Source organism: Macrotis lagotis, chromosome X (genome assembly GCF_037893015.1).
Source record: "Macrotis lagotis isolate mMagLag1 chromosome X, bilby.v1.9.chrom.fasta, whole genome shotgun sequence".
Taxonomy (NCBI): domain Eukaryota; kingdom Metazoa; phylum Chordata; class Mammalia; order Peramelemorphia; family Peramelidae; genus Macrotis; species Macrotis lagotis.
This window is the reverse complement of record NC_133666.1, coordinates 153,822,328-153,848,951: the sequence shown is the minus strand read 5'-3', so window position 1 is coordinate 153,848,951 and position 26,624 is coordinate 153,822,328. Positions and strand designations below refer to the sequence as shown.

General features: G+C 35.3%; 1 protein-coding gene across 1 annotated transcript in view; it reads right to left on the bottom strand.

Annotated features, from left to right (window-relative positions):
- Positions 1-18,003, bottom strand: part of LOC141498863 (SHC-transforming protein 3-like) — a 59,104-nt gene extending 41,101 nt beyond the window's left edge. Inside the window, exons 1-4 of the mRNA XM_074201928.1 lie at positions 17,899-18,003; positions 15,888-16,007; positions 13,163-13,216; positions 1,086-1,137 (exon numbers count right to left, since the gene is read on the bottom strand). Coding sequence (XP_074058029.1) covers positions 1,086-1,137; positions 13,163-13,216; positions 15,888-16,007; positions 17,899-18,003 — 331 coding nt within the window. The remainder of the gene's footprint in view (positions 1-1,085; positions 1,138-13,162; positions 13,217-15,887; positions 16,008-17,898) is intronic.
- Between the last annotated feature and the right edge of the window lie 8,621 nt (positions 18,004-26,624).

Below are 26,624 nucleotides of genomic sequence, written 5' to 3'. Positions count from 1 at the left end.
ATTTTTATAATATATATCATTAAAATATAATTAAAATTAAAAGAAGTCAAGAAAAATTTTACAACTATTATATCAGAAAAATCACATTTTTACTATCACAGAATTGATCAAAAGATAAAAAGAAAATGATCCTATTTTACTTTTTATTTTTCAACTATTAAAAATATCTTATTTGGTATATATAACTTATATATAGCTTATATAACTGCTCTCCAAAAAAATTTCTCTCATGCATATGTTAAAATTATGATTCATTGGAAGACAGAACAGAAAATTTTCTTTGCAAGCCCTCTGGTCGTCAATATCAAGTGAGGCATAAATTATGAAGACATAAGCTCCCTAAAAGTGTCCAACCAGAATCCAAGTTGGAGAATCCATAGTGAAGTCCTCCAGATGTTGCTGTTTATGTATTTCATTATGTTGAATACATCTAGCTGATGTTGCTGTTTATGGGTTTCATTATGCTGAATGTATCTAGCTGATCGCTATGAATTCAAAGAATAGCTGATGATCAAGTCCCAGCATACTGAGTGAACTTCCTGTGGTAACATTATATGAGACATAGACAATAATGGGTAGGGATGCAAAAATTGTCATTCATATCCACATTAAAGAAATTACAGATCAGTTGCAGTCTAAGTCTGTTGAGGCTACTTTAAAACAAATTGTGGAAGCTATTACATGACTAACCTATACCATTCTGTTATAAAACTTGAATCCCTTGGATTCCTAATAAGAAGTATTTTTATGTTATGAGTAAGCAAAAGTAACCTATGAGTAACCAAAGCATCATTTTGTTATGAACATTCATATTCATGAAGCTGAAGTAGTGAAAATTTTATTTTTAAGACAAAAATAAATCTAAAAACAATTTTTTTAAAATATTAACTCAGAGATTCATGTTTTTAATTCCCATTTTGCTAGGCTAAAGGTTACACAATGAGAAAATCTTTATGACCCATAAAATCTGTCAACAATTCTCATGTGTAGACAAAAATTCATTTAAATATTAATAATTAAAATATATGGTATTAACAATATTAAATATACAAGAGAAAAAGGGCAAAATATCACAAGCAACATACCTCTATGATTAACAGGGTCCTTAGCTACATATGCAACATAATCTGTTGTATCCTGGAAGGGAAAAAAAGGGTACAAATTCAAAAAAGAAGGAAAGAGAAAGAAAGGGAAAAGGACAGGATGAGAGAGAAAAGAAACAGAGGAAGGAAGGAAAGAGAGATGGAGGGAAAGAAGAGAAATAGGGAGAAAGGAAGGGACAAAGAGAGGGAGGGGAGAAGGGAGGGAGGGGGAATAAAGGAAGGAAGAAAGAAGTGATGAAATTTGGATTGAGCAAAAGTGAAAAATTCACCAGACAATGACCACAGAGTTATGAGGGGCATAAAATTAGGTTTATTTCCTTCAAAAAGAGTGAACAGAGGGGCAGCTAGGTGGTGCAGTGGATAGAGCACTGGCCCTGGAGTCAGGAGTACCTGAGTTCAAATCCAGCCTCAGACACTTAATTACCTAGCTGTGTGGCCTTGGGCAAGCCACTTAACCCTGTTTGCCTTGCAAAAAAAAAAAAAAAAAAAAAACTAAAATAAAAGAAGCTATTGGCTGGCTTGAGGTAGGAAAAAAAATCAATCTATTATGTAAAAGAGTGAACAGAGTTCCCTATTGGAACTTTTCCTTTCTAGGAGGAAATAAGGAGTGATTTATAAATGCAGGCATCTTCAACAGAGACTTCAACAGAAGTCGCTCATTAAGGCCAAGTGACTTAATTGGGAAATAGGGCACAAAGACAGATGATTAACCCATCAGTTTAACTCTTTGGTAACATAAGGGTTTTTTTCCCCCTTCAGAAGGAAGGAAGGAAGGAAGGAAGGAAGGAAGGAAGGAAGGAAGGAAGGAAGGAAGGAAGGAAGGAAGGAAGGAAGGGAGGGAGGAAGGAAGGGAGGAAGGAAGGGAGGGAGGGAGGGAAGGAGGGAGGAGGGTTTTCCTTACAAAGATCATTTTTTTTCCTTTAACGATAGACCAATTAGGGGAGCAGCTAGCCAATAACTCTTATCTCTTTCATACAACTCCTTTCACAAATATTACTGTTGTTCAGAGGGTGAATGTAACACTCTTGTTTCCTAGCCCAGAAATTTTGCTTTGTCCCTGAAGGCTTTTGCCCTAGCTTCCTCTCCATGGGAAAGGGGAACATTTCAGGAAGGCCTCCCAGTTATGGCACAAAAAAATACCTGCAATAAATTTGAGACCATAGGACAGGGAAGGGGAGGGATATAGTCTATCTCCCACTGAAGCAATTAAAATCATCATTGGACAAACTAAAATTGTTTCCAGGACTCACTGAGATGTTGAAGAAGGTATAAGAATCAGTTAGAAAATTAAATATTGTAACTCTAAGTCTTGTTATCAGAGATTTTTCTCAAATATTGTAGTCCTTCCTATCCAATAATCTGTCTAATTCCTGAGTCATACCATCTCTTCCTACCAGGTTGCTTCTTTCTACACTGTCCATTCTCTGAGATCTTCTGAACCTTGAAATTTCTATATCTGGAACATTCAAATTTTTCCAGTTTCCTAGCATCTCAAGGAAACCAGTCAGACCTGTCTTCCTATAAAGCACCTGATATTCTGTAATCTGGGTCAACTGAGGAAATATTAGCCTAGAATCAGGAAGACCTGAGTTCAAATTTGGCCTCAGACATTTACTATGTGTCCCTATATGTCTCTCTCTGCTTCAGTATCCTCAACTATCAGAGTGACATAATAATAGCACCAATCCTTTCAAGTGCCTGGTACATAATAAACACTATATAAATTTCCACTTATTATTATAATTATTTCCTTGTTCACACTGATCAAGCTACTTTGATCCTGAATTTGTTTGTGTTGACATGAATCATGGACTCAGGAGTCCCAGAGAAAACTCAGTATTTATAAAGTCCTAGGAGAAGCCCCTCACTAGATCATGGAAATTCTCACTTCCTGTGATGATCTGATGATTTTAATGCCCAAGTATATCCGATAAAATCCTTGGTCTCCCTCTCCTGGCTTATTCCAGTCCTGTTGAGGAGGTGTTCTTCCTAGTACCAGTATATCATATAGGTTATCTCCAGTTAAGACAAATGGACTTCCTTTTGTGACCTACCAAATGCATACCTATGATCTGTTGCTTCCAGAATTGACTAGCTTGTCTAATTCCTATACAAAGCAACATTGAGTCCTAGCTTGGAACCTGACATTGTGTAAGAAATACACCTATATCAAGGCAGGTAAGTAGCACTGTGGATAGAGCATCAGCCTGGAGTCAGGAGAGCCTAAGTTCAAATCTGACCTCAAACACTTAATAATTGCCTTGTTATATGAACTTGAGCAAGTCACTTAACCCCATTACCTTAAATAAATACACCTTAAAGAAATACACCTATATCAATTTATTCTCAATTTTTGAAGAGCTGATCAGGGTATCTACCTAGCTCCTTTGTTTTTCCTACTAGATCTTGTTTTTTAAACCTTTTAGAACTAATCAGTATAGCAATAATATATGGGGGGTATGATGAAAAAGGAGTGAAATTCCCCCCCTCAGACAATCTTGTTTCATGATCAGATACTATAGTAGATGTGAAAGGGATTTGAAGCTGTTAACTAAACAAGGATTTGGAATTATTATCTATATTGTTCCTAGAATCATAGGCATTTTGATATGGAAGGAATATTAAACATAGTCTTATCCAACCCTTTCAGTTTCATCAGAGAAAAGTGAGGTACAACAAACTTAAGTCATGTGTCCTAGATCGTTAGATATGTAGCTGATTCTGCCTTAGAGACCAGTCTTCTGAGGACAGCTATGTGGTGTGGTGAATAGAACACCTTCCCAGAAGTCAGGAAGATCTGAGTTCAAATATGGCCTCAGATATTTGAAATTTACTAGTTCTGTGACCCTGGGCAAGTGACTGGGCAGGCTTCTTGATCCCAAGTCCAGTGGACTTTGTACTCCATTATCCTACCTTTATCCTACCTTTATTACAAATACCTTCACAAGAGCCGTTGCACAGCTATAAGGTTCCCTGTTTTTCCCAAAGTAGACAGATAAAGAACAGCATAGTTGCAAAGAACATTGAATCTGACTATGTAAAAAGCTTCTAAAAAATGTTCTATTTGTGGAGGCAGAGCCAAAAAGGAGAAGTAAAAGCAGGGACTCACCCAAGCTCTCCCCCAAACCACACCAAATACTTTTAAATAATGACTCAAATAAATTCTAGAGTGGCAAAACCCACAAAAAGACTGAAAAAAAATCCAGCCCAAGATAACTTGGGAGATCAGCACGAATGGTCTGTTGCACCAAAATGAGAGAGATGTACAGTGCAGCTTGGCCACACCAGGGCAAACTGGCTTCAGCAATCCAGGAACAGACAGTGCAGTGACTGGGTCAGTGGCAGCAGTAGTGGTTTCCAGACCTCTCAGACCAAAGATTGCCAAGGACAGCTTGGAAGGTCAATAGAAAAAAGTCTGTCTCATTGAGGTAAGAGTGGGGCAAGTCCAGGGCGGGTCTCAGCAGCCCCAGTGGGCCAGGAATAAGCCTGGGGAGCCACAGAGGATGCTTCCAGAGCGCTTGGTAAGACAAACAGTAAGGTCAGAAGGAGATACAGGAGTCTCTGCTATCAATGAGGCTATCACTTGTTTTGTCTATACTCTGATCTGAGTTGCAGTTCCAGGTTGCAGTCCCAGGAAGAAAAGAAGCAGTGGCACAAAAGAGGAGCAGAGACCCTCCCCACAGTGCCAAGGCAGAGTAGATTAGGAGAGTTGTGAAGACCTCTCTTTAAATCACACCACTTTGGAAGAAATGAAAACTTGCAGGTCTCTAAATGTACCTCTGAAAACAACTGCAAAAATCCCTAAAGCCCTCCACCCTGGAAGCAGAGTCCCACCTTCACAGAGTTAAAATCAAGTCATATGCTGAATAAACAAGCAAGTAACAGAAGGAAAAAAGCCTGACCATAGACAGTTACTAAGGAAATGAGGAAGATCAAAATAAACAATTAGAAGAAGATAAAGTCAAAAAAGTCAAACATCCAAAGCCTTAAAGAAAAATATGAATTGGTCTTAGGCCATGGAAGAGCTCAAAAAGGATCTTGAAAATCAAGAAAGGGAGGTAGAGGGGGGAAATGGGAAGAGAAATGAGAGCAATTTGGCAAGATCATATACCTGAATCAGAACTTAGTGAAAGAGTCACAAAAAGGGCGGAAGAAAATAACAACTTAAAACCAGAATGAGCCAAATGGGAAAAGAGATCCAAAAAAGCAAGTGAGGTGAAGAATGTCTTAAAAAGTATAACTGAGGGGTGGCTAGGTGGCATAGTGGATAAAGCACCGGCCCTGGAGTCAGGAATACCTGGGTTCAAATGGAAAAGGAGATATAAAAGCTCACTGAAGAAAAGAAACCCTTAAAATATAGAACTGAGCAAAAAGAAACAGATGACTTTATGAGAAATAAAGAAACAATTAAAGAAAACAAAAATAACTAGAAGAAAATGTGAAATGTCTCATTGGAAAAAAACAACTAACTTGGAAAACAGATCTAATTGAGATAATTTAAAAATTATTGGACTACCTGAAAGCCAAGATTAAAAAAAACAAACTCAGGCATCAACTTTTAAGAAATTATCAAGGAAAACATCCCTAATATTCTTAAAACAGTGAAATAGACATTGAAAGAGCTAACCAGATTCTAAGTGACAAGTGGAAAGAGTATAGATCCTGGAGTCAGGAGGACCTGAATTAAAATCTGGTCTCAGACACTTGATACTTGCTAGCTATGTGACCTTAAACAATTCACTTAATCTCCTTGCCTTGCAAAAGCAAAAAGGAAAAGAAAGAATCCACCAATCACCTCTTGAAAGATATCCCAAAATGAAAACTGCCAAAAGTATTATAGCCAAATTTCAGAGCTTCCAGGTCAAGAAAGAAATAATTTAATTATCATGGAACCACCATTAGGATAACACAAGATTTAGCAGCTTCTACATCAAGGGATCATAGGATTTTGAATATGATATTGTAGAAGGGAAAAAGAGCTTGGATTACAACCAAGAATCAACTACCCAGAAAAGTTCAACATATTCTTTTAGAGGAAAAGGTGGACATTGAGTGAAATTGTGGACTTTTAAACTTTCATGATGAAAATATCAGAGCTGAACAGAAAATTTGATCTTCTTATACCAGACTCAAGTGATGCATAAAAATGTATATAGGAAAGGCAAATCATAAGGGACATAATGATGTTGAACTACTTATATTCCTATATGGAAAGATGATACTAATAACTGGTATGAACTTTCTCATTTATTAGGGCAGTTAGAAGGAACATTTATAGAGAAGGCAGAGGTGGGAGTCAAATATAAAGATTAAAAAGACGGAGATAAGGAAGGGATGAGAGAGGGTTGTACTGGGAGAAAGGGAAAGGGGGAGATAGACTGGGTTAAGTTGTTTCACATAAAACAGGAAAGGAAAAACTGGAATAGGAGGGTGGGAAGTTGAGGGTGGAGTAAGTGAGCCTTACTCTCATCAAAATTTGTTCAGGAAGGAATAATATACACACTCAATTGGATATAGAAATCCATCTCATCTTAGAAGAAAGTTGGATGGGAAGGGAATAGGAGAAAGTGGGGAGAGGTGATAGAAGGGAGGAAAGATTGTGGGAGGGATAGTCAAATGCAAACACTTTTAAGAAGTGACAGAGTGGAAGGAGAAAGAGAAGAAAATAAATAGGAGTGGGTGGAATAAGATGGAGGGAAATACAGTTAGAAGTAATAACTGTAGGAAAAACATATTGAAACAAGTTTCTCTGATAAATACCTCATTTCTCAAACATAGAGTACTGAGGCAAGTTTAGAAAAATAAGAACCAATTCTCAATTGATAAATAATCAAAAGATGAGATGAAGTTACCAGTGCTAACTATAGTCACATTAAAAAAAATTCCTAACACTATTGATCAGAGAAATCAAATTAGAACAAATTAGAACCGTTTACCTACTGGATTAGCTAATAGCATAGAAAGAGTAAAAGACAAATGTTGGAGGGGATATAAGGAAAATAAGACTAATGCACTGTTGGAGGAGTTGTATAATGATTCAACAATTCTGTATAGCAATTTAGAATTATGCTCAAAGGGCTATAAAACCATATCTACCTTTCGTCACTACCAGATCATCATATTCCAGAAGAGATGAAAAAAAAAAGGATGGAAAAGAATCTCTCTCTCTCTCTCTCTCTCTCTCTCTCTCTCTATCTATCTATCTATCTATCTATCTATCTCTATCTCTCTCTCTCTCCATGTAGATAGATAGATAGATAGATAGATAGATAGATAGATAGATAGATAGATAGATAGAGATAGAGATATTTAAAGCACCTTTTCTCTAGTGTCAAGGAACTGGAAATTGAGGGAATGCCCATCAGGAACAGGTGAACAAATTGTGGTATGTGATTATGATAGAATGCTATTCAGCTATAAGAAATGATGAGCAGGATGTTCTCAGTAAACCTGGAAAGACTTACATGAGCAGATGCAATGGAAAATATACTATATAAAAAGTGACAGCAATGTTGTAGGATGATTAGCTGTCAATATTTAACCTTTTCTTTTTTTTTCGTTTGTTTTTCTGCAAGGCAATGGGGTTAAGTGGCTTGCCCAAGGCCACACAACTAGGTAATTAATAAGTGTCTGAGGTCAAATTTGAACTCAGGTCCTCAATAATCAAACTTTTCTCAGCAACGCTATGATCCAAGACAAGTCTGAGAGACTTATGATAAACAATACTATCCTTCCCCCAAAACAGAGCGCATTTTTAAAATTTATTTTTCTTGAAGTTTCTTTTTTTCTGGGGGGGGGTGGTTATGTTTACTTTCACAAAATGACTATTATGGAATTGTTTTGCCTGACTACATATTTTTAACCACATCAAATAATTTGTTTTCTCAGTAAGGGGGAAAGGTATGGTAAGAAGAGAGAGCACTCAGAACTCAAAGTTTTAAAAATAAATATTCAAATTTGTTTTTCCATGTAACTAGGGAAAAATAAAATGAAATTAAGAATGATCAGAAACTGGGGGGCGGAGCCAAGATGGTGACAGGGGAGGATGGTCTCTTAGGTTCTCTCTCTCTGATATTTCCAAACTTATAAAATAAGAACTCTAACTGAATTTTCAAGAGACAGAAACCACAGAGGGATCCAGTGAGGCAATTCTCCAGAACAAGATAACCTGGAAAATAGCAGAAAGGCTCCACTCCATGGGGTTAGAGGGGTGGCCCACCAGAGTGAAGGAACTTCAGCCTCCCAGAGGCAGCCCCAGGGTGCTGGGAGCCAGGGCTCATGGCAGGGGGGGGGGCAGTTTCCTGACTTACACCCTGGGGAGCACCAGGCACAACTTGGGGGATAAGCAGGGGAACCTCTGCCGGAGAGAGCACATAAAGCCCAGCCCTCAGGGCACTCAGCAAGCAGTGTGGCCACAGCAGCTCAGATCCAGGAACTGGAAGCAGGCAGAGGCGGTAAGTAGGAGCCCTCAGGCATGAGTGCTGAGCCTAGGTAGGGGAATGGAGAGAGACTGCTGAGGTCTGTCCTCTGTACCTGGAACAGGACTCTGGGGTTCTGATCATATTCACATCCTAATCTCAGTCTAGCCCCCCCCCATAGAACAGCAGAGCACCCCCCACCTCAGCCCCATGGCAGAGAGGTGCATTTGTGGTCATTCACAGACCAGGAGGGAAGACAGAGCCTCACACATGGAGATTTTTGTGAGGGGGGGGTGTCCCAATAATACTCAAAAGCTCAAGAAGCACCCCCAAAAGCAGGCATAGGCTGGAGAAATGAGTAAACAGAGAAAAAGAGGAACACCATTGAGATATACATTGTCTATGATCCCAAAGAGGATCAAAATACTCAATACAAAGATGAGGAAATACAAGCTTCTGCATCTAAAAGCTCCAAGAAAAATGGAAGTTGGGCTCAGGCTATGACAGACCTCAAAAAAGACTTTGAAAATCAAGTGAGGGAGATAGAAGAAAACTTGGGAAAAGAAATGAGAGAGACACAGGAAAAACATGAAAAAGAAGTCAGCAGTTTAGTCAAGGAGATCCAAAAATGCTGAAGGAAATAACATGTTAAAAACCAGCTTAGGCCAAATGGATAGAACAGTTCAAAAAGTTATTGAGGAGAAGAATGCTTTAAAAAGCAGAACTGGCCAGATGGAAAAAGAGATAAGAAAACTCTCTGAGGAAAACAAACCCTTCAGATGTAGAATGGAACTGAGGGAGGCTTCTGATTTTATGAGAACTTCAAACCCAAAAGAATGAAAAATTAGAAGAAAATGTGAAACATCTCATTGAAAAAAAAACAACCGATACGGAAAACAGATTCAGGAAAGATAATTTAAAAATTATTGGAATACCTGAAAGTCATGATCAGGAAAAGAGCCTTGACATCATTTTCAAAGAATTATTACAGGAAAATTGCCCTGATATCCTAGAAGCAGAGGGCAAAATAGAAATTGAGAGAATGCACCGATCTCCATCCAAAAAAAAAAAAAACCACCAGGAATATTATAGCCAAGTTCCAGAACTCCTAAGTCAAAGAGAAAATATTACAAGCAGCCAGAAGGACACAATTCAAATATCATGTAGCTGTAGTCAGGATCACACAGGACTTAGCAGTAACTACATTAAAAGCTTGTAGGGCTTGGAATATAATATACCAGAAGGCAAAAGAGGTTGGAATGCAACCAAGAATCAACTACCCAGAAAAAGTGAATGTCGTCTTCCAGAGAAAAAGATGGACTTTCAGTGAAGCCGGGGAATTTCAAATGTTCCTGTTGGAATGGCCAGAGCTGAACAGAAAGTTTGATCTTCAAATACAGGATTCAGGTGAAGCATAGAGAGTGGAAGAGAAGGAGGAAATATGAGGGACTTAATGATGATGAACTACATGTATTCCTGCATAGAAAAAAATGATACTGATAATACTCATATGAACCTTCTCATTTAATAGAGTAGGTAGAAGGAGTTTTTATAGACGAAGCACAGGAGGAAGCTGAATTTGAAGATATAATATAGTGTAAAAATGGAGTCAATGGGTAAAAGGGAAATGTCATGGGAGAAAGGAAAAGGAGAGGTGGAATAGACTAAGATATTTCATATAATAACATTTTTTATTACAATGAGATATTGCAATGATATGGAAGGAGGGAAGGCAAGGGGGAATGAGGCAATCTTCGCTCTCATCAGAGGTGGCTAGGAAAGGAAACAGCATATATACTCAATGGGGTATAGACATCTAGTAAGAAGGAGAGAAAGGGAATGGGGAAGGTGGGGTATGAGTGATGGAGGAGAGGATGGACCATGGTGGGAGAGTGATCAGATATAACACATTTTCTTTTTTTACTTCTTGCAAGGGACTGGGATTGGATGGCCTGTCCATGACCATAGGGCTGGGTGGATGCTGGGTCTAAGAGGTGGTATGTGGACTTAGGGCCTCTTGGCTCCAGGGCCAGGGATCTGTCTGATGAGCCACTCAGCTCCCCTATAGCACATTTAAGAAGAGGGACAGAATGAAAGGAGAGAGAAAATATAGTATATGGTAGTGGGGAAGTACGAATGGAGGGAGTTGCGATCAGCAATGGCAATGGTGGAAAACTATTTTAGTAGTAGCTTTTGTGATGGACTTATCATAAAGAATGTGATCTACCATGACAGAGCTGGAGGTGTTGGAACACAGACTGAAGCACAATCAATATTATTATTATTATTATTATTATTATTATTATATTATTATTATTATTATTATTATTATTATTATTTGGGGGTTGCAGGGCAAATGGGGCTGGGTGGCTTGCCTGGGGTTGCACAGCTGGGTGATTGTTGGATGTCAGGCCTGATTTGGACCTGGGTGCTCCTGGCTCCAGGGCTGGTGCTCTGTCTGCTGCACCACCTGGACACCTATCATCATCATCATCATCATCATCATTATTATTATTGTTATTATTATTATTGTTGTTATTATTATTATCATTATTATAGTTATTGTCATTATTTTTATTTTTTATTTTATTTTATTTTATTTTGGGTCTTTTGGGGGTTTGGTTTTTACAGGGCAATGGGGTTGGGGTGGCTTGCCCAGGGTCACACAGCTGGATGATTGTTGGGTGTCTGGGGCTGGATTTGGTTTTGGGTGCTCCTGGCTCCAGGGCCGGTGCATCCACTGCGCCACCTGGCTGCACCTATTATTATTATTTTTTAATTTTAATTTTAATTATTTTCTCTTTCCTTTATCACTCATGCAAGTCTATATTTTTTGGGGGGGGGGAGTATTATGTTTACTCTTAAGAATATTCTAATAATGTGTAAAAAACATTTGAAAAAATAAGGAGAAGGAAGGAAGGAAGGAAGGAAGGAAGGAAGGAAGGAAGGAAGGAAAGAAAGAAAGAAAGAAAGAAAGAAAGAAAGAAAGAAAGAAAGAAAGAAAGAAAGAAAGAAAGAAAGAAAGAAAGAAAGAAAGAAAGAAAGAAAGAAAGAAAGAAAGAAAAAGAAAGAAAGAAAGAAAGAAAAGGTCAAAAACTGCTCTATATGTAATTAGGATCAGATGAGGGCTAGCCTACATTTCCCAGCATGCTATGTGGACAAACCTGTCTCAGCAGAAAACTGTTTATGGCACTATATCACAAGAAATCTACTCAGGGAACACACTCAGGAAGGCAATCAAGAACTTTGAAAATCAAAGAAAAACAAAAATTATAACTTAAAGATTCAAGACTGGAGAAGGACAAAAGTTTATCCCATTTTCAAAAACAGGAAAGAGAAGTGTCTGCAAAAAAAATTTGACTTCAATTTGTAAAAGGTTCTAGAATTACTAAAATCGACAAGTTAATGTATAGCTGGACAGGAAAATGGAGATTATAAAGAGTCAATATGGTTTTAACCAGAACTGATGAATCCCATTTATTCCAGATGAATTCCATATGTATTGTTGACAGGGTTCTTAAACTAGTAGACCAGAAGAATACTGTGCATATAGTTAGTTTGTCTACATTCTAGCAAAGCATTCGATAAAATCTTTCCTGTTCTTATAGAGAAGTTCAAGATATGTTTTCAGTACCCATATATGACTGATTAGGCTGAAAAATGTCACCAGCTATGTCTCATCCTTCCCCCATCACCATCCCTTCAGCCTCCTCCCTCCTCCCATTCCCCTTGCCCCCCTCCTGGTTCCACAGAAAGAGTTCATTAGATCAGTAGTCAGTCTTCAGTGAAAGCTGAAGGCTCACAATTTCCCATTAGTTTCCACATAGATAAAAGTAACTTGACTTTTCAGAATTCTTAGAGATTCAGTGGAGTTATTTTGATCATACTTTAAAATTAAGAGACATTGGGAGTCTCGACTTCAAAAGTCTCTTTACTCGTGTCAACCACAATCAATATTCACTGGAATAGAGGAGGAAAGGAAAGCAGGGAGTGGGGGCAGGAGAGCATTCAAATGAAAACAAGGAAAACACAAGCCCATATTTTTCCAAATGATGGATGGGAGGAGAAAAAGAGGCATTTGAAGACTCCTTTCCTTTCATTACACATCTTGATTGGAGATAAGGTTTTGTTTTTCTTCTTTTATCTCCTTTGGAATGAGTTATTAATGTAGTCTATGAAATCCAAGAAGGGTCATGAGAAGGAGGGAGAGAATTTAAATGTAGGATACATTCTCAAGATGAAGGGGTGACCCTAGCTAAAGATTCAAATGAATTCTGTAGTCTATATCTATTTTATTAAATTATAGCATATAAATGAAAACAGGATAGTCTATTTATACAGACACTTTGGAATTACTTAAGTAAATTTTTCAGAACTCTGTATCTATTTTGTATTAAGACAAAGATAATTGTTCTAGGACCTTTGACGCCTCAGCTTATGTCTTTGAATAAGATTCAAGAATACTAAAAATTGAGTTTCCCAAAAATAGAAAAAAGAAAAAATATCCAAGAAATATTTTAGCAAACCAATAAATATATCACATTTGATTTTCTTTTTAGTGACATAAGATACAAATATTATAAAAGAAAGTTTTATTCTCTACCTTTCTTAAACAGAAGAAAAGAAAAAAAATATGCTTACCGGATCACCTCCAGAAGCAAAGGAAATAGACTGCATGTGATGATTTGCTATAATCTGTTAGAAACAAGAAATTTAATATTACTTTCAAATTTACAGCAAACCAATATTCAATTGGAAAAAAAACCCAGAAATCTATTTTACCAATCTCAAAAGATGAGAAAGGAGTGTTCCATTCTTAGAATGAAAGACACAAACTATGATACCATAATGTAATTCTTTTGATATATAGCATAACAATGAGTCATTTTGAGCGTAGGTCATCCTATGGGATACCTGGTGGTTCCCTTCTCTACTAATATTAGGATAGTTGCCACCTAGGGTTTTAAGGGTAACCCTGAGGTTTGCATGCCTAATAATTTCATCAGTGCACATTCCAGTTTTCCTTTACCAATCATCTAGTTGATACATTTAGTTCTTAATAAGACATTTACTAATATGGCATAGTAAGAATAAAACCTATAATACATTACTCCCATAAATCCAGGATGCACATCCCCACAAAGACCTATACCATCCATGGGAATAGTGAACACAAACTTTGAATTTATTGGCAGTAAGATTTGTAAAGAGCACGTGCCAAGAAAACTCACAATCCAGAAGTACATGGCCTAAAATCCTTCCTTTCTTTGTTCAGTTCTCTCAATGGCACTTAATTGCCAGTTCCAATAACCCTCTCTTGAATTCATAGTCAAATCCCTTCTTTACCAGAGAAGAGACCAACCAGAAGTCCCAGAAGCTACTTTCTCTTCTGAGTGACTGCCTTTTGCACATATCTATCTAGAATGAATATTTCTATTCACTTAATTATACCTCTACCTCTCTCAGATGATCTAATGGGGTATCTACCTCTGAGTATGTTTTTGGTAAACTCCATGGCCAGTGAGGGGAAAACAAGAGAATCTCCTCCTCTCTCCCTCAGGATCTCCACCACAAAGGATTCTGGAGCCTTCACTCCCCCAAATACATGAACTAACTGCCCTTTGAAGGCGACCCAGTACTGTGTCCATCTCCTATTAACCAATGGGATTGCTCCTTCTAAGAGGGTACAGACATATCTATACAATTAATATGACACCTTATTAACACCTCAATATATTCTGGACTTTCCAGGTTGAGGTAGGATGTTCAAAGATAATCTTGTAGCCCTGATGAGAACTTCTGAACAGAACTCATTGAGCATTCTGTAATATATTAATACTTTCTTCAAGCATTAGTTTAAAGAGGAAAGAGTAGAATTAATATCTAGTCAGGTCATGACTAATTCTGAATAACTTAGTTTAATATTCTGCACTAACTTTATGAATTTTTGCCTATGACAACTGGGACAGGGAGTGATAACATGTTGGGAGTAGAGAAGTTTAAAGAAGATAGAGCCTGTTTAGCGTGGACAAGGGTTTGATAATTAATTCAGGGATACAATTTAATCAGATCTTTGAATGTTTAACATGAGTGTAATAGTTCCATTTAAATAGCAAAATAATTTAAAAATATCAAAGTTAGGGAATATTCTTTAGACCTCATTGAATAATATATTAAATATAAACTGACATGTTGCTTAAAAAGTTATTTTTTCAATCTTTAATTGTTTTTTACCAATTCTCAAAATCCTTGAATTGATATTTTCCATGCAAGCATAAACTTTCCAAAGTCCAGTCAGAAAAAAATAGAGAGCAAAAAAAGAGACCAAAAAGATAACCACTACTAACTACTACCCAGTCACATCTGCACTACACCACATTGAAATTCACTTAATAAATGTTATGGAAATCACTAGTCCTTTCAACTAAAAAGTAATTTCACATTTCAATGTATATTCAATAAATGAAATGACACATTCAATTAAGTCAAAGAGGGTTTTATTATCTACAATAGTTCAACATTCAAATACATTTTTCTATATAACCATCTTGCTAATGTCCTCTTATCTATTAGTCCATAACAAAAAATTTATGCCTGTAACCAAAGCTGAAACTAGCAGTCACCCCAGACCACCGTGTGTGTGTGTGTATGAGAGAGAGAGAGAGAGAGAGAGAGAGAGAGAGAGAGAGAGAGAGAGAGAGAGAATATAGTGCAGAGGATTGCTGTGGGAAGGAAATTCATTTATCAGAATGTCAGTGCCCCAGAAGAAAGATGTATATCCCCTCTTTAAGTGCAAGCTTCAATTTCCAAGAGGTCCATCACTATTGTTATCTTTTCCCAAGGGCTACCCACTACTGCAACAGTCATTCAGCTAGACTATCGACATGCTACCTGACATGGGGACCCATAAAATACCTGGGACCATTAGCTTTTGGTGGTATATACCACCTGCTTCCTCTCTGTTGTTCTACCTAACTGAATTTGCTCCAAATAATAAAATTTTTAGTTATGGCTCTGTTTGAATGACAGGTACCAAAAAATGTTCATACCTTCTATTATCCTACCTATGGTAATTAATAAAGGAGGATCGTTTGACTAAATGTATGCTTCTCTTATTTTATCACAGAAATGTTATACTAATTTGAAAGATTGATATATATACACATACACACATACATGCAAATACATGCATATACATATATACATATTGTATGTATTTATACATTTGCATATTTATATAATACATATGTATGCATATATATAGTACCATTGCAATATATATTCCTTATGATGATACCTTCAGAAATTATAATTTTAGTGTGCTTTCAGTAATAGATATCAGGAAGAAATTAAAATTTATATATACCTGTTTTGAATCAGGTGTCATTAGGTTTAGGCTAGTGGTAGATATATTCAAGGTTATATTCATCCCTGCAAATTGAAGGTTACTCTTTCCCAGGATGTTGGATAAGACTTTCCGTGGTGGCTGTGAAATCAAGCAACAAAATTTTAGTTTTTTACCAGTCTCCTCCTTCTGGCATCTATTTGACTGTGCTTAAATCTAGACATATATTAAAGTTGAAATCTATTGTTAACATGGGTAAGGTTTGACAATATCTACAGTTTATACTACAGAAAAATTAAGAGGAAATTTGATATATCACAGGCATATATATCTAAAGATAAGAGAATAATTTACATGAACAATCAGAGAAGATTACACAATTTAAAAAGTTGTGAAGGGATGAAACTTTACCATGTCTATACTAGAAATGAAATCCAGACAAAAAAAATATAACAATTTCACAAGATTTCTGTGAGAATCAAATGGCATAATAACTAAAAATATAAAACCATATAGGTACACACTGTGTCATAACATGGAAATTCACAAAGTAAAATCAATACAATTTGAAAACAAGGTAAACTGTAACATAATAGTAGGAAACTTTAATATTCCTTTGTCAGAATTTAACAATCCAAAAGATAAACAAAACAGAAAATAAAGAATTAAACAAAATGATTTACTAATTTAAAGCTGAGCATTGTGTGCTCAGTCTTTTGAATGAGATCATTAAGGAATCTTTCCAAGCAAGATATTTTACAAAAATAGTTTACAAAAATAGACTATGTACAACAGCATGGAGAAATGAAAACTAAATATAAAAAAACCAAAAATACTAACAAATCCTTTATAAGCCATAACACAATAAAAATAAATAATAAAGTAATAAATGAAAAAATTATAGACTGAAAAATGAATGAGTTAAATCATATAAATTCTATGAACAAATCATGGAATAATTAATAACTAAATGATAAAAGAGTTGTAATGACAAGAAATCAAGAAAATTTATTGGAGACAAGTCTTTAGAGAATAAATATATATATGAAAATACATTTTTAAAAATGAAAAGATAATTTTATATGAAAGATAGCTGTTATAAATCCAATAATAAATGAACTCAAGCTAATCATACACAAAAATTTTAGTCTTTTTGTTAGGATTTAATTTAAATAATTTATTTAATATAAGTATTTTCTTAAAGTTTGCAAAATTCATTTGTAAATTAATCTCAATCAGAATTTCTCTCCCCTTCTCCCTAGTAGTTTTTTGCAAAATTGGATTGTGCTCACATCATGTTAATTTTGGTGTTTTATGTTTTTGTAGATAATTCTTTTTTTTCTTTTGTATTCTTAGTTTTGATGGCAAATTATTTTGATTTTAATAACTAATTTGATATCTAATTTGTTATGATTTTATTTTTGTTTTGTTTTTTTCTCTGGTAATTTGATTCTTCTCTCTATTTTTGAATCAGATTAACTAAATATTTATTTATTTTGTTAATCTTTTTCAAGATTCATTTCTTGGGGAGGCTAGGTGGTGCAGTGGATAGAGCACTGGCCCTGGAGTCAGGAGTACCTGGGTTCAAATCTGACCTCAGACACTTAATAATTTCCTAGCCGTGTGGCCTTGGACAAGCCACTTAACCCCATTTCCTTGAAAAATCTAAAATAATAATAATAATAACCTCTGTCTCTTTTTTGTAGAGATAGGAGACTGTGGATATGAGATATTTCATTTAACTATTTGGTTGGTTGGTGTGTTGATTACTTTTGCTGATCTGTTTTTCTTTTTTTATCATGTTATTCTTTGTTAAGAAGAGATGGCACCCTGGTACAGCAGGAAGAAGGGTTATCTTTGGAAATGAAGTTGATAAAAAGCCAAATGATAAAAAAAAAAAAAAGTAAAATGTATTCAATTAAGAATGGTCATTTTGTGGGAAAAATAGCTAAGAAAGATAGAAGAGGAGATAATTCATTTATTGCAATAGTGAGCAAGATAAATAAAAAGAAATAAAACAGGACAAGAGTACCTTTTGTTTTCTGAAGCCTCCTTTGGCACCAGGTACTGCTTCACAAACACGACTGATTGCTTCCCTTAAAAGAAAGAAGGAAAAGACTCTCTGTACTTTAATCATGTGTCTAGCAGAATTATAAAAATGGAGTTTTTTGTGCTTAAATACATATTGGCTACCCAATTATTTTATGACAGACATTAAGATAAAGGACCCTCTAATTAACTAAAACTTAATTAAAAAGGGTCATTGAAAAGCAGATCAAAGCCTCTGTCTCACTATCTCTTAGATTTCCTTAAGCGAGTGAATCTCAGGTGTTCATTATAATATGCATCTGTGTCACATTATAACATATACTGAATTTTCATATTGAAAGAAAATATCATTTTTTGAAACTCAGACATATTTCCATTATGTTATCAGTATATATTCTCCTACTTAATCAGCTGCTAGTCATTCTTTTTCCAAGTGGATGAGAACACTATCTGAAATATCTTTATCTTATATATTTTATCAATGAAACAATTATTAATGCAATACCTGCTTGGACAGACTTTCATCATTTTCATGCCTCTGTAATTTCAATGGGGACAAAAAATGAAGTGTCTTGAAGAATTAGCTTATATAAGGAGAATGGCCAGAATGTTATTAAATACCATACCAAGTAGAACATTTAAAACTTAGAACTAGGATTGTACCACACCAGAAAACCATATGAGAGAGGTAAACCAAGATATAATCCTAGAGATGTACACCTGGACTCCAATCCAGAATTCTAAACTTGGTGACTGGGGCTAGAGACTGGCAACATCTGAACTGCAAGAAAAGCAACTAAACACCTGAAAATCTGAGATGCAGCATGAATAATAAGTTGGCAGAGGTAATGTTACCACTTGCCCCCCACCCCCCGCTCACTCTATAGTCCTCACTAGATTATTTCTCACCCCATCCTCACATTCTGTGATCCAATGAAATCATCATTCCCTTTGTACCTCATATCAGATGCCCCATTTTCTATCTCTGTGTTTTTGTATTGACTATCTTACATATCTTAAACATTCATACACACATCCTTAATTCAACCTGCATTCCTCTTCCTCTGAGGTACAGATCAAGAACCATCTACCACAAGAAGTTTTTCCTGGTCCTCCTGAATGACAGTATCCTCCTTCCCAAACTATTTCACGTTTAAATACGTTATGTGTATTTGTATTTATTAAATTTATATTGATATTGCATATATTCACTCAGGTTGTTGCCTCACACATTAGAATGTAAAGCTAATATGAACAAGGATTTTTTCACTTTTCCATATTTGTGTCCATAGTATCTAGAACAGTAGAACATGCTCACAAAGGACGTGTTTAAAAAATAGTTGTTTATTGAATAAATTAATACAGCATCCATTCCTATTAAAACACTTGAGAGTGTAGGAATGAATGGATTGTTCCTTAAAATAATTAGCAGCATCTATCTGAAACCATCAACAACCATTATATTCAATGAGGAGAGGCTAGAGGCATTCCCAATAAGATCAGGGGTGAAACAAGGGTGCCCATTATCACCACTACTATTCAATATTGTATTAGAAATGTTAGCATCAGCAATTAGAGAAGAAAAAGAAATTGAAGGAATTAGAATTGGGAAGGAAGAAACAAAACTCTCACTCTTCACAGATGACATGATGGTCTACCTAGAGAATCCCAAGAAATCATCTAAAAAACTACTGGAAACAATTAGCAATTTTAGCAAAGTTGCTGGTTATAAAACAAACCCTCATAAATCCTCAACTTTTCTATATATGTCTAGCAAGAAACAGCAGGAAGAACTAGAAAGAGAAATCCCATTCAAAGTAACCTCAGACAATATGAAATATTTGGGAGTCTATTTGCCAAGACAGGCTCAGAATCTTTTTGAAAACAATTATAAAAACACTTCTCACACGAATTAAATTAGATTTAAATAACTGGGCAAATATCAACTGCTCATGGATAGGTAGAGCTAATATGATAAAAATGACAATTCTACCAAAACTAAACTATCTGTTTAGTGCCCTACCAATCAAAATTCCAAAAAATTACTCTAAAGAGTTAGAAAAAATTGTAAGTAAATTCATATGGAGAAATAAAAAGTCAAGAATTGCCAGGAGCTTAATGAAAAAAAGTGTAAAAGAAGGTGGCTTAGCCCTACCTGAGCTAAAATTATATTATAAAGCATAAGTCATCAAAACTGTTCCGTATTGGCTAAGAAACAGAGTGGTGGACCAGTAGAATAGACTAGGTGTAAAAGCAGAAGATGATTATAGTAATCTGCTGTTTGATTAAACCCAAAGAGTCTGGCCTTTGGGATAAAAACTCCCTCTTTGATAAAAATTGCTGGGAAAATTGGAAGTTAGTATGGAAGAAACTTAGATTAGACCAACACCTCAGACCCTTTACCAAGATAAGATCCAAATGGTTACAGGACATAGACATAAAAAACAATACCATAAGCAAATTAGAACACCAAGGACTAGTCTACCTGTGAGATCTATGGAAAGGGGAGCAGTTTATGACTAAGGAAGAGTTGGAGAACATCACCAAAAACCAATTAGATGATTTCGATTACATTAAATTAAAAAGCTTCTGCACAGATAAAACCAATGTAACCAAGATCAAAAGAAATGTAGTAAATTGGAAACAATTTTTACAACTAATGATTCTGACAAAGGACTCATTTTTAAAAAATAACAGAACTGTGTCAATTTTTTAAAAAAAAAAGCCATTCCCCAATTGACAAATGGTCAAAGAATATGCAAAGGCAATTTACAGATAAGGAAATCAAAGTGATCCACAGTCATATGAAAAAATGCTCTAAATCATTAATTATTAGAGAAATGCAAATTAAAGCTTCTCTGAGGTACGACCTCATACCTCTCAAATTGGCCAGTATGACCAGGAAGGATAATGATCATTGTTGGAAGGGATGTGGGAAATCTGGGACACTATTACACTGTTGGTGGAGCTGTGAACTCATCCAACCTTTCTGGAGAGCTATTTGGAACTATGCCCAAAGGGCAACAAAAATGTGCATACCCTTTGACCCAGCAATACCACTACTGGGTCTATATCCTGAAGAGATGAGGAAAAAGGGTAAAAACATTACTTGTACAAAAACATTTATAGCAGCCCTGTTTGTGGTGGCAAAGAATTGGAAATCCAGTAAATGTCCTTCAATTGGGGAATGGCTTGGCAAACTGTGGTATATATATGTCATGGAACACTATTGTTCTGTTAGAAACCAGGAGGGACAGGATTTCAGGGAAACCTGGAGGGATTTGCATGAACTGATGCTGAGTGAGATGAGCAGAACCAGAAAAAAACTGTACACCCTAACAGCAACATGGGAGTGATGTTCAAGCTTGAAGGACTTGCTCATTCCATCAGTGCAACAATTGGGAACAATTTTGGGCTGTCTGCAAAGGAGAGTACCATCTGTATCCAGATAAGGAGCTGTGGAGTTTGAACAAAGTTCAAGGACTATTCCCTTTAATTTAGAAAAAAAACAGATAGCTTATTGTCTGATCTTGTTACCTCTTAGACTTCTCTTCTGTTTAAGGATATGATTTCTCTCTCATCACACTCAATTTGGATCAAAGTACAACATGGAAACAAAGTAAAGACTGACAGAGTGCTTTCTCTGGGGGGAAGGGGGGAGGGAAGCAAGATTGGGGGAAAAATGTAAAACTCAAATGATATCTTTAATAAAAAGAAATTTAAATTTAAAAAAGAAAGAAAAAGAAATGATCCCTAATGTCTAACACACTCACTCAGGACCCTACCCTTCCACTTACCAAGCAAGCAGGGTTGCACAAGTTTACCCATAAATTTGCAGCAGGACAACTCTACCTCTCCCTTCCCCCAGAGTCACCCAAAACTGAAAAAGCACCTGGGACAACTGTGTGGAAGATTACTAAAATAAAGTTTAGCCAGAAAACTGAGGAACAGAACTGGGGCATGGCACTTATGTAGCTATTTTAAATCTTGAAGGGATGAATCTACTTCCCAGCAGGGCACAATTGTGTTTCCCCGAAAGTCTAGGACAAAGACTAGACTGACAAAAAAAAATGAATTGCACAGTTGAGAGGAGCCTGAGTTGTTTTTTGAGGTCCATCCTCCCAGGAAAATTGCCATCAATGGTGGAATCAAAAAAGTAAACAGAAGGAGAGAGAAAAAAAAGGGAAAAGGACCAAAATAAGCAAATATCAAAGTGGGAAGAAAACTCAGTTAAAAATTTTGAACATAGGCAAATAAACCAACAGGGGAGATACTAATAATATCAGAAGAGAAAAATATCTTCAGATTAGCTAAGAGACCAGTCACTTAAATATTAGAAAATAAAGAAAAATGAATCAACATCTTACAAGACTGAAGAATCTGTGAATTCCCCAAAGAAAATGGATCCACTATAGGATGTTTCTGAATGGTTTAAAAGATCAATAAGAATTGTGAAAGCAGTATTTATGACTTACTATGCAGAAATAATTGGTGTAACATATAAAACATTAATCCACAATGATAAGTCTCACTGAAGAGGAAAAAAAACTGACTCAGATACATGGAAACAAATGACACACTGGAAGATTGTTAAACAATAATATTAAAAGAAAACATGATCTCCAATGTAACAAAGCATAATTGATTGGGGAGATAGGATGCAAAGAGACAACTTAATTATGTCTCTCATAAGAACATAAAAATAAAAAACCCTGACGACAATTATGAAATAACCAAAAAAAAAACTGCCTTGAAATACTGAATCCAGAAAACAAGGTGTCAATTTAAAGAATTCAAAGGTTACCTCCAGTACAAAAAAAAAGGTACTCCAAGAGATATATCAAATCCCATAACAAACAATAGATTCTGCAAATAGCCAACAGAAGAACCTCCAAATATAAAGAAATGGAAATTCTTATAACACAAGACTATACTTGCACCAGAAACCACAGAAGTTGGAATTATGTATTCAGAAAAGTAATACAATTTGTCATGTTCTGTAACCCTTACTTAGCCTAACCATAGATTTTAAAAGATTAAAACTCAGTTTTTAAAAGGAGCACCTGAATCATTTCATAAAGGAAAACCAGACCTGAGCATTTGTTTGCTTCTCAGTCCTCCCATATAAAAGAAAAACAAGAAATCTAAACAACTATAGCAACTAAGTATAAAAAATCACAAAAATATAACATTAAAAAATTTCTTTCTAAAAGTATTCAAGTAAACAAGAGTTTAAGCAGAAGACAGAAAAAGACCTGAAATATCACAAAAGCTCAGAAAATCCAATCTATAGATCATCAATGTTTTGTGGTAATAAATAATATATGGAGAAGGTGCATAAAAGAAAAAAAGGGAAAGAAGATGATAGCAGGCAATGTGATGCATGCTCAAGAGAGAATGATGATATGAGACTGCTGTGGGGAGGAAAGGTAGAATCAAAGGTGAATAACATGATGTCAGTGTTAAGTAGGTCCTAATTTCCTTTATAATGATAGTTCAGTTCTGTCATATTAAAGTGACTAACCCCATTTTTTCCAATTACATCAAAATTTCGAAGAAATAGAAAAAGGAACAGAATTTTTGGAGTTGAAAGGAACCACAGAATCCATCCAGTTCATCCCAAAAGTGAACAACAAATCTAATAAGCCTTCACTGAGGGAAAAATCATTCCCTGTTGAGACACTAGTTCTTGAAAAGAAAAACTACATTATGCCTCTAGAGTATAATAAAGAACACTTAAATTTATTTTTTCATAAATGGTATCTTATTGATTGAATATTCAACACTTCAATTGTCTATAATTTTATGGATGTAGATACTCTCTCTACTATAGAAGATTTGTTATTAGGTGGTCATGGAAAAGTTCTGTGTCTAAAGAGCTAATCAGCCTATCACCAGGCTATAAATGCAACTATACTAGTCCTCTGATCCCTAACATATCCAGTTGGAAGGACGCACCAGAAGCTATGGCTAATATCTACAAAAAGTAGTTTTTGAAAACTATGGGACATCTTCACTGTGAACACCACAGTGTTCCCTGCCTCTACTATCGATTAGTCCCTTTATAGTTTAAATGTATTAACCTTTCTAGGTTTCTCTCATTCATTGCATTTTTCCCAATGATTTTACTCAGTTCTTCTATTTTCAACAGGAATGCTTAGGGTTATATTATTCCATTTAGGAGCCTTTTCTCCTTTTTGGCAAATTTTGCAAGTTTTGCAGTTTTGGAAGCTTTAGCATTTCTGATTATAAAAATTTAATTAGAGGCAACAAGTAGAGTAAAATGGATATGAGTACTGAATTTGGAATCAAGAAGACTAAGCTTAAATTTAGCCTCAAACATATGTGACCTCCAGGAAAGTCAGGATGCAAATATGGAACTTTCAAACTTTTCTGAAGAAATGATCAGAGCTGGGGGTGGCTAGGTGGTGCAGTGGATAGAACACCGGCCCTGGAGTCAGGAGTACCTGAGTTCAAATCTGGCCTCAGATACTTAATAATTACCTAGCTGTGTGGCCTTGGGCAAGCCACTTAACCCCATTACCTTGCAAAAACTAAAAAAAAAAAGACAAAAAAAAGAAATGATCAGAGCTGAACAGAAAAATGGATCTTCAAATACAAGAATCAAATGTAGCATAAAAAAGGTAAATAGGAAAGGCAAATCAGAAGGGACATAATGATTCTGAACTGCTTATATTCCTGCATGGGAAGATGAAACTTATAACTCATATGAACCCTTTCATTTATTAGAGCAGTTAGAAGGAACATTTATAGCCAAGCCAAAGAGGGAGTTGAATTTGAAGGAATAAGATATTGAAAAATGGAGTTAATGGGGGAGAAAGGAATATACTGGGAGAAAGTGAAAGGAGAGGTAGACTGGGTTAAGTTATTTCACATAAAAGAAGCAAGAAAAAGCTTTTACAGTGGGAAAGGGAGAGTAAGTGAGCCTTACTGTCATCCAAAGTGGCTCAGAAAGGGAATACTATATACATTTAATTGGGTATAGAAATCTATCTTCCCTAGAGGAAAATAAGAAAGAAAAGGGATGGGGGGAAAGAGGGCAGAGAGAGGAAAGGGGGCAATGTAGTTGATAGGAGAGAGGGAAGATCATGGGAGAAGTTAATCAGATACAACACACTTTTGAAGAGGAACAGGGTGAAAGGAGAAAGAATAGAATAAATCAAGGTGAGGGGAATAGAATTGAGGGAAATATAGTTGTAATAGCAACTGCGGGAAAAAATGTCAAAGCAATTTCTCTGATGGACTTAGGATAAAGAATGTTATTCATCCTGAAGACAGAGCTGAAAATGTCTGTATACAGACTGAAGAATACTTTTGTTTCTCACTTTATTTTCTTGAGGTTCTGTTTCTTTGGGGGGGATATTATATTATATTATATTATATTATATTATATTATATTATATTATATTATATTATATTATATTATATTATATTATATTATATTATATTATATTATATTATTACATTACATTACATTACATTACATTACATTACATTATATTATATCATATCACATTACATTATATTATATCATATCACATTACATTATATTATATTAATCATATATTATATCATATTAATTATAATCTATCATATTATATCATATTATATCACATTATATTATAATAATTTTTTCAGGGTTATACCTTTTTAAACTAAGCCAAGTAACTTAGTTCTCAATGTGGGGAGTAGGGTGGGAGGAAGGGAGAGAATTTAGAACTCAAGGTTTTGGAGGTAAATGTTGCTTTTGTATGTAGCTGGGAAGAAAATTTAAAAATAAAACAAATATTTTTTTTAAAAAAAAGATGTTTCTTTTGCCTCTTGAAATACTTAGCTTTTCTTTTCTTCTGAAGGGTAATTGTAGTATAATCTTGTGTCATTCTGACTGTGAACTTTTGTATTTGAGTCCTTTTTCTATTTGCTTAAAGTATTTTTTTTCTTTGAGCTAGAAGTTGTGAATTCTTGGTATGATATTCTTGTATGTTTTTCATTTGATTTTTCTTCTAGGAGTTGATCAATAAATTCTTTCTGCTTTTACTTTTCCCTTTGGTTCTAACAGATTCGACAGTTTTCCTTTGTTATTTCTTAAAAGAAAGAATCTAAGTTTTCTGTTTGATTGTGATAATTTATTCTTAAATTATCCTTGACTTATTTTCCAGTTCAGGAAATACCTCACATGTAACAACTTTTCCATCTTTTGACTTTGTCCTATTTTTATCCTCTGAATAAGCTGTTATATTTTGTTTTCTTCATTCTATTGGTCAGGGTGTGAAATACATGTGTAAGAATTTTCACATTCTGTTTTAAGCTATCTATTCTCCCTCTAACATTTCCTCAAAAGTTCTAAATTCATTTTTAAACTCTTGCTTCATTTTTTTCAAGTCACTCCTAGAATCCTTATGGCCAAGTCATTCTTTGTCTCATGACAAAATGTATTTATTTAAACTTCCGTGTGCCAGATACTGTGTTAAGAGCTAGTAATTCAAAATTACATTATAAATAACATTTTGTATTAAATATGAGTGCTTGTTTATAATTGTGGTACCACAGAAAGCAAGTAAATAGTTTGAATACTTTTAATGAAATCAGTGGCTACAAAAAATTTTCTTAATGTCATAAATTTTTTGCAGCAGTGAAATGACTCTTATTGTTTTGTATTATTAGTGTAGAAATAGCAACAATTGCCCC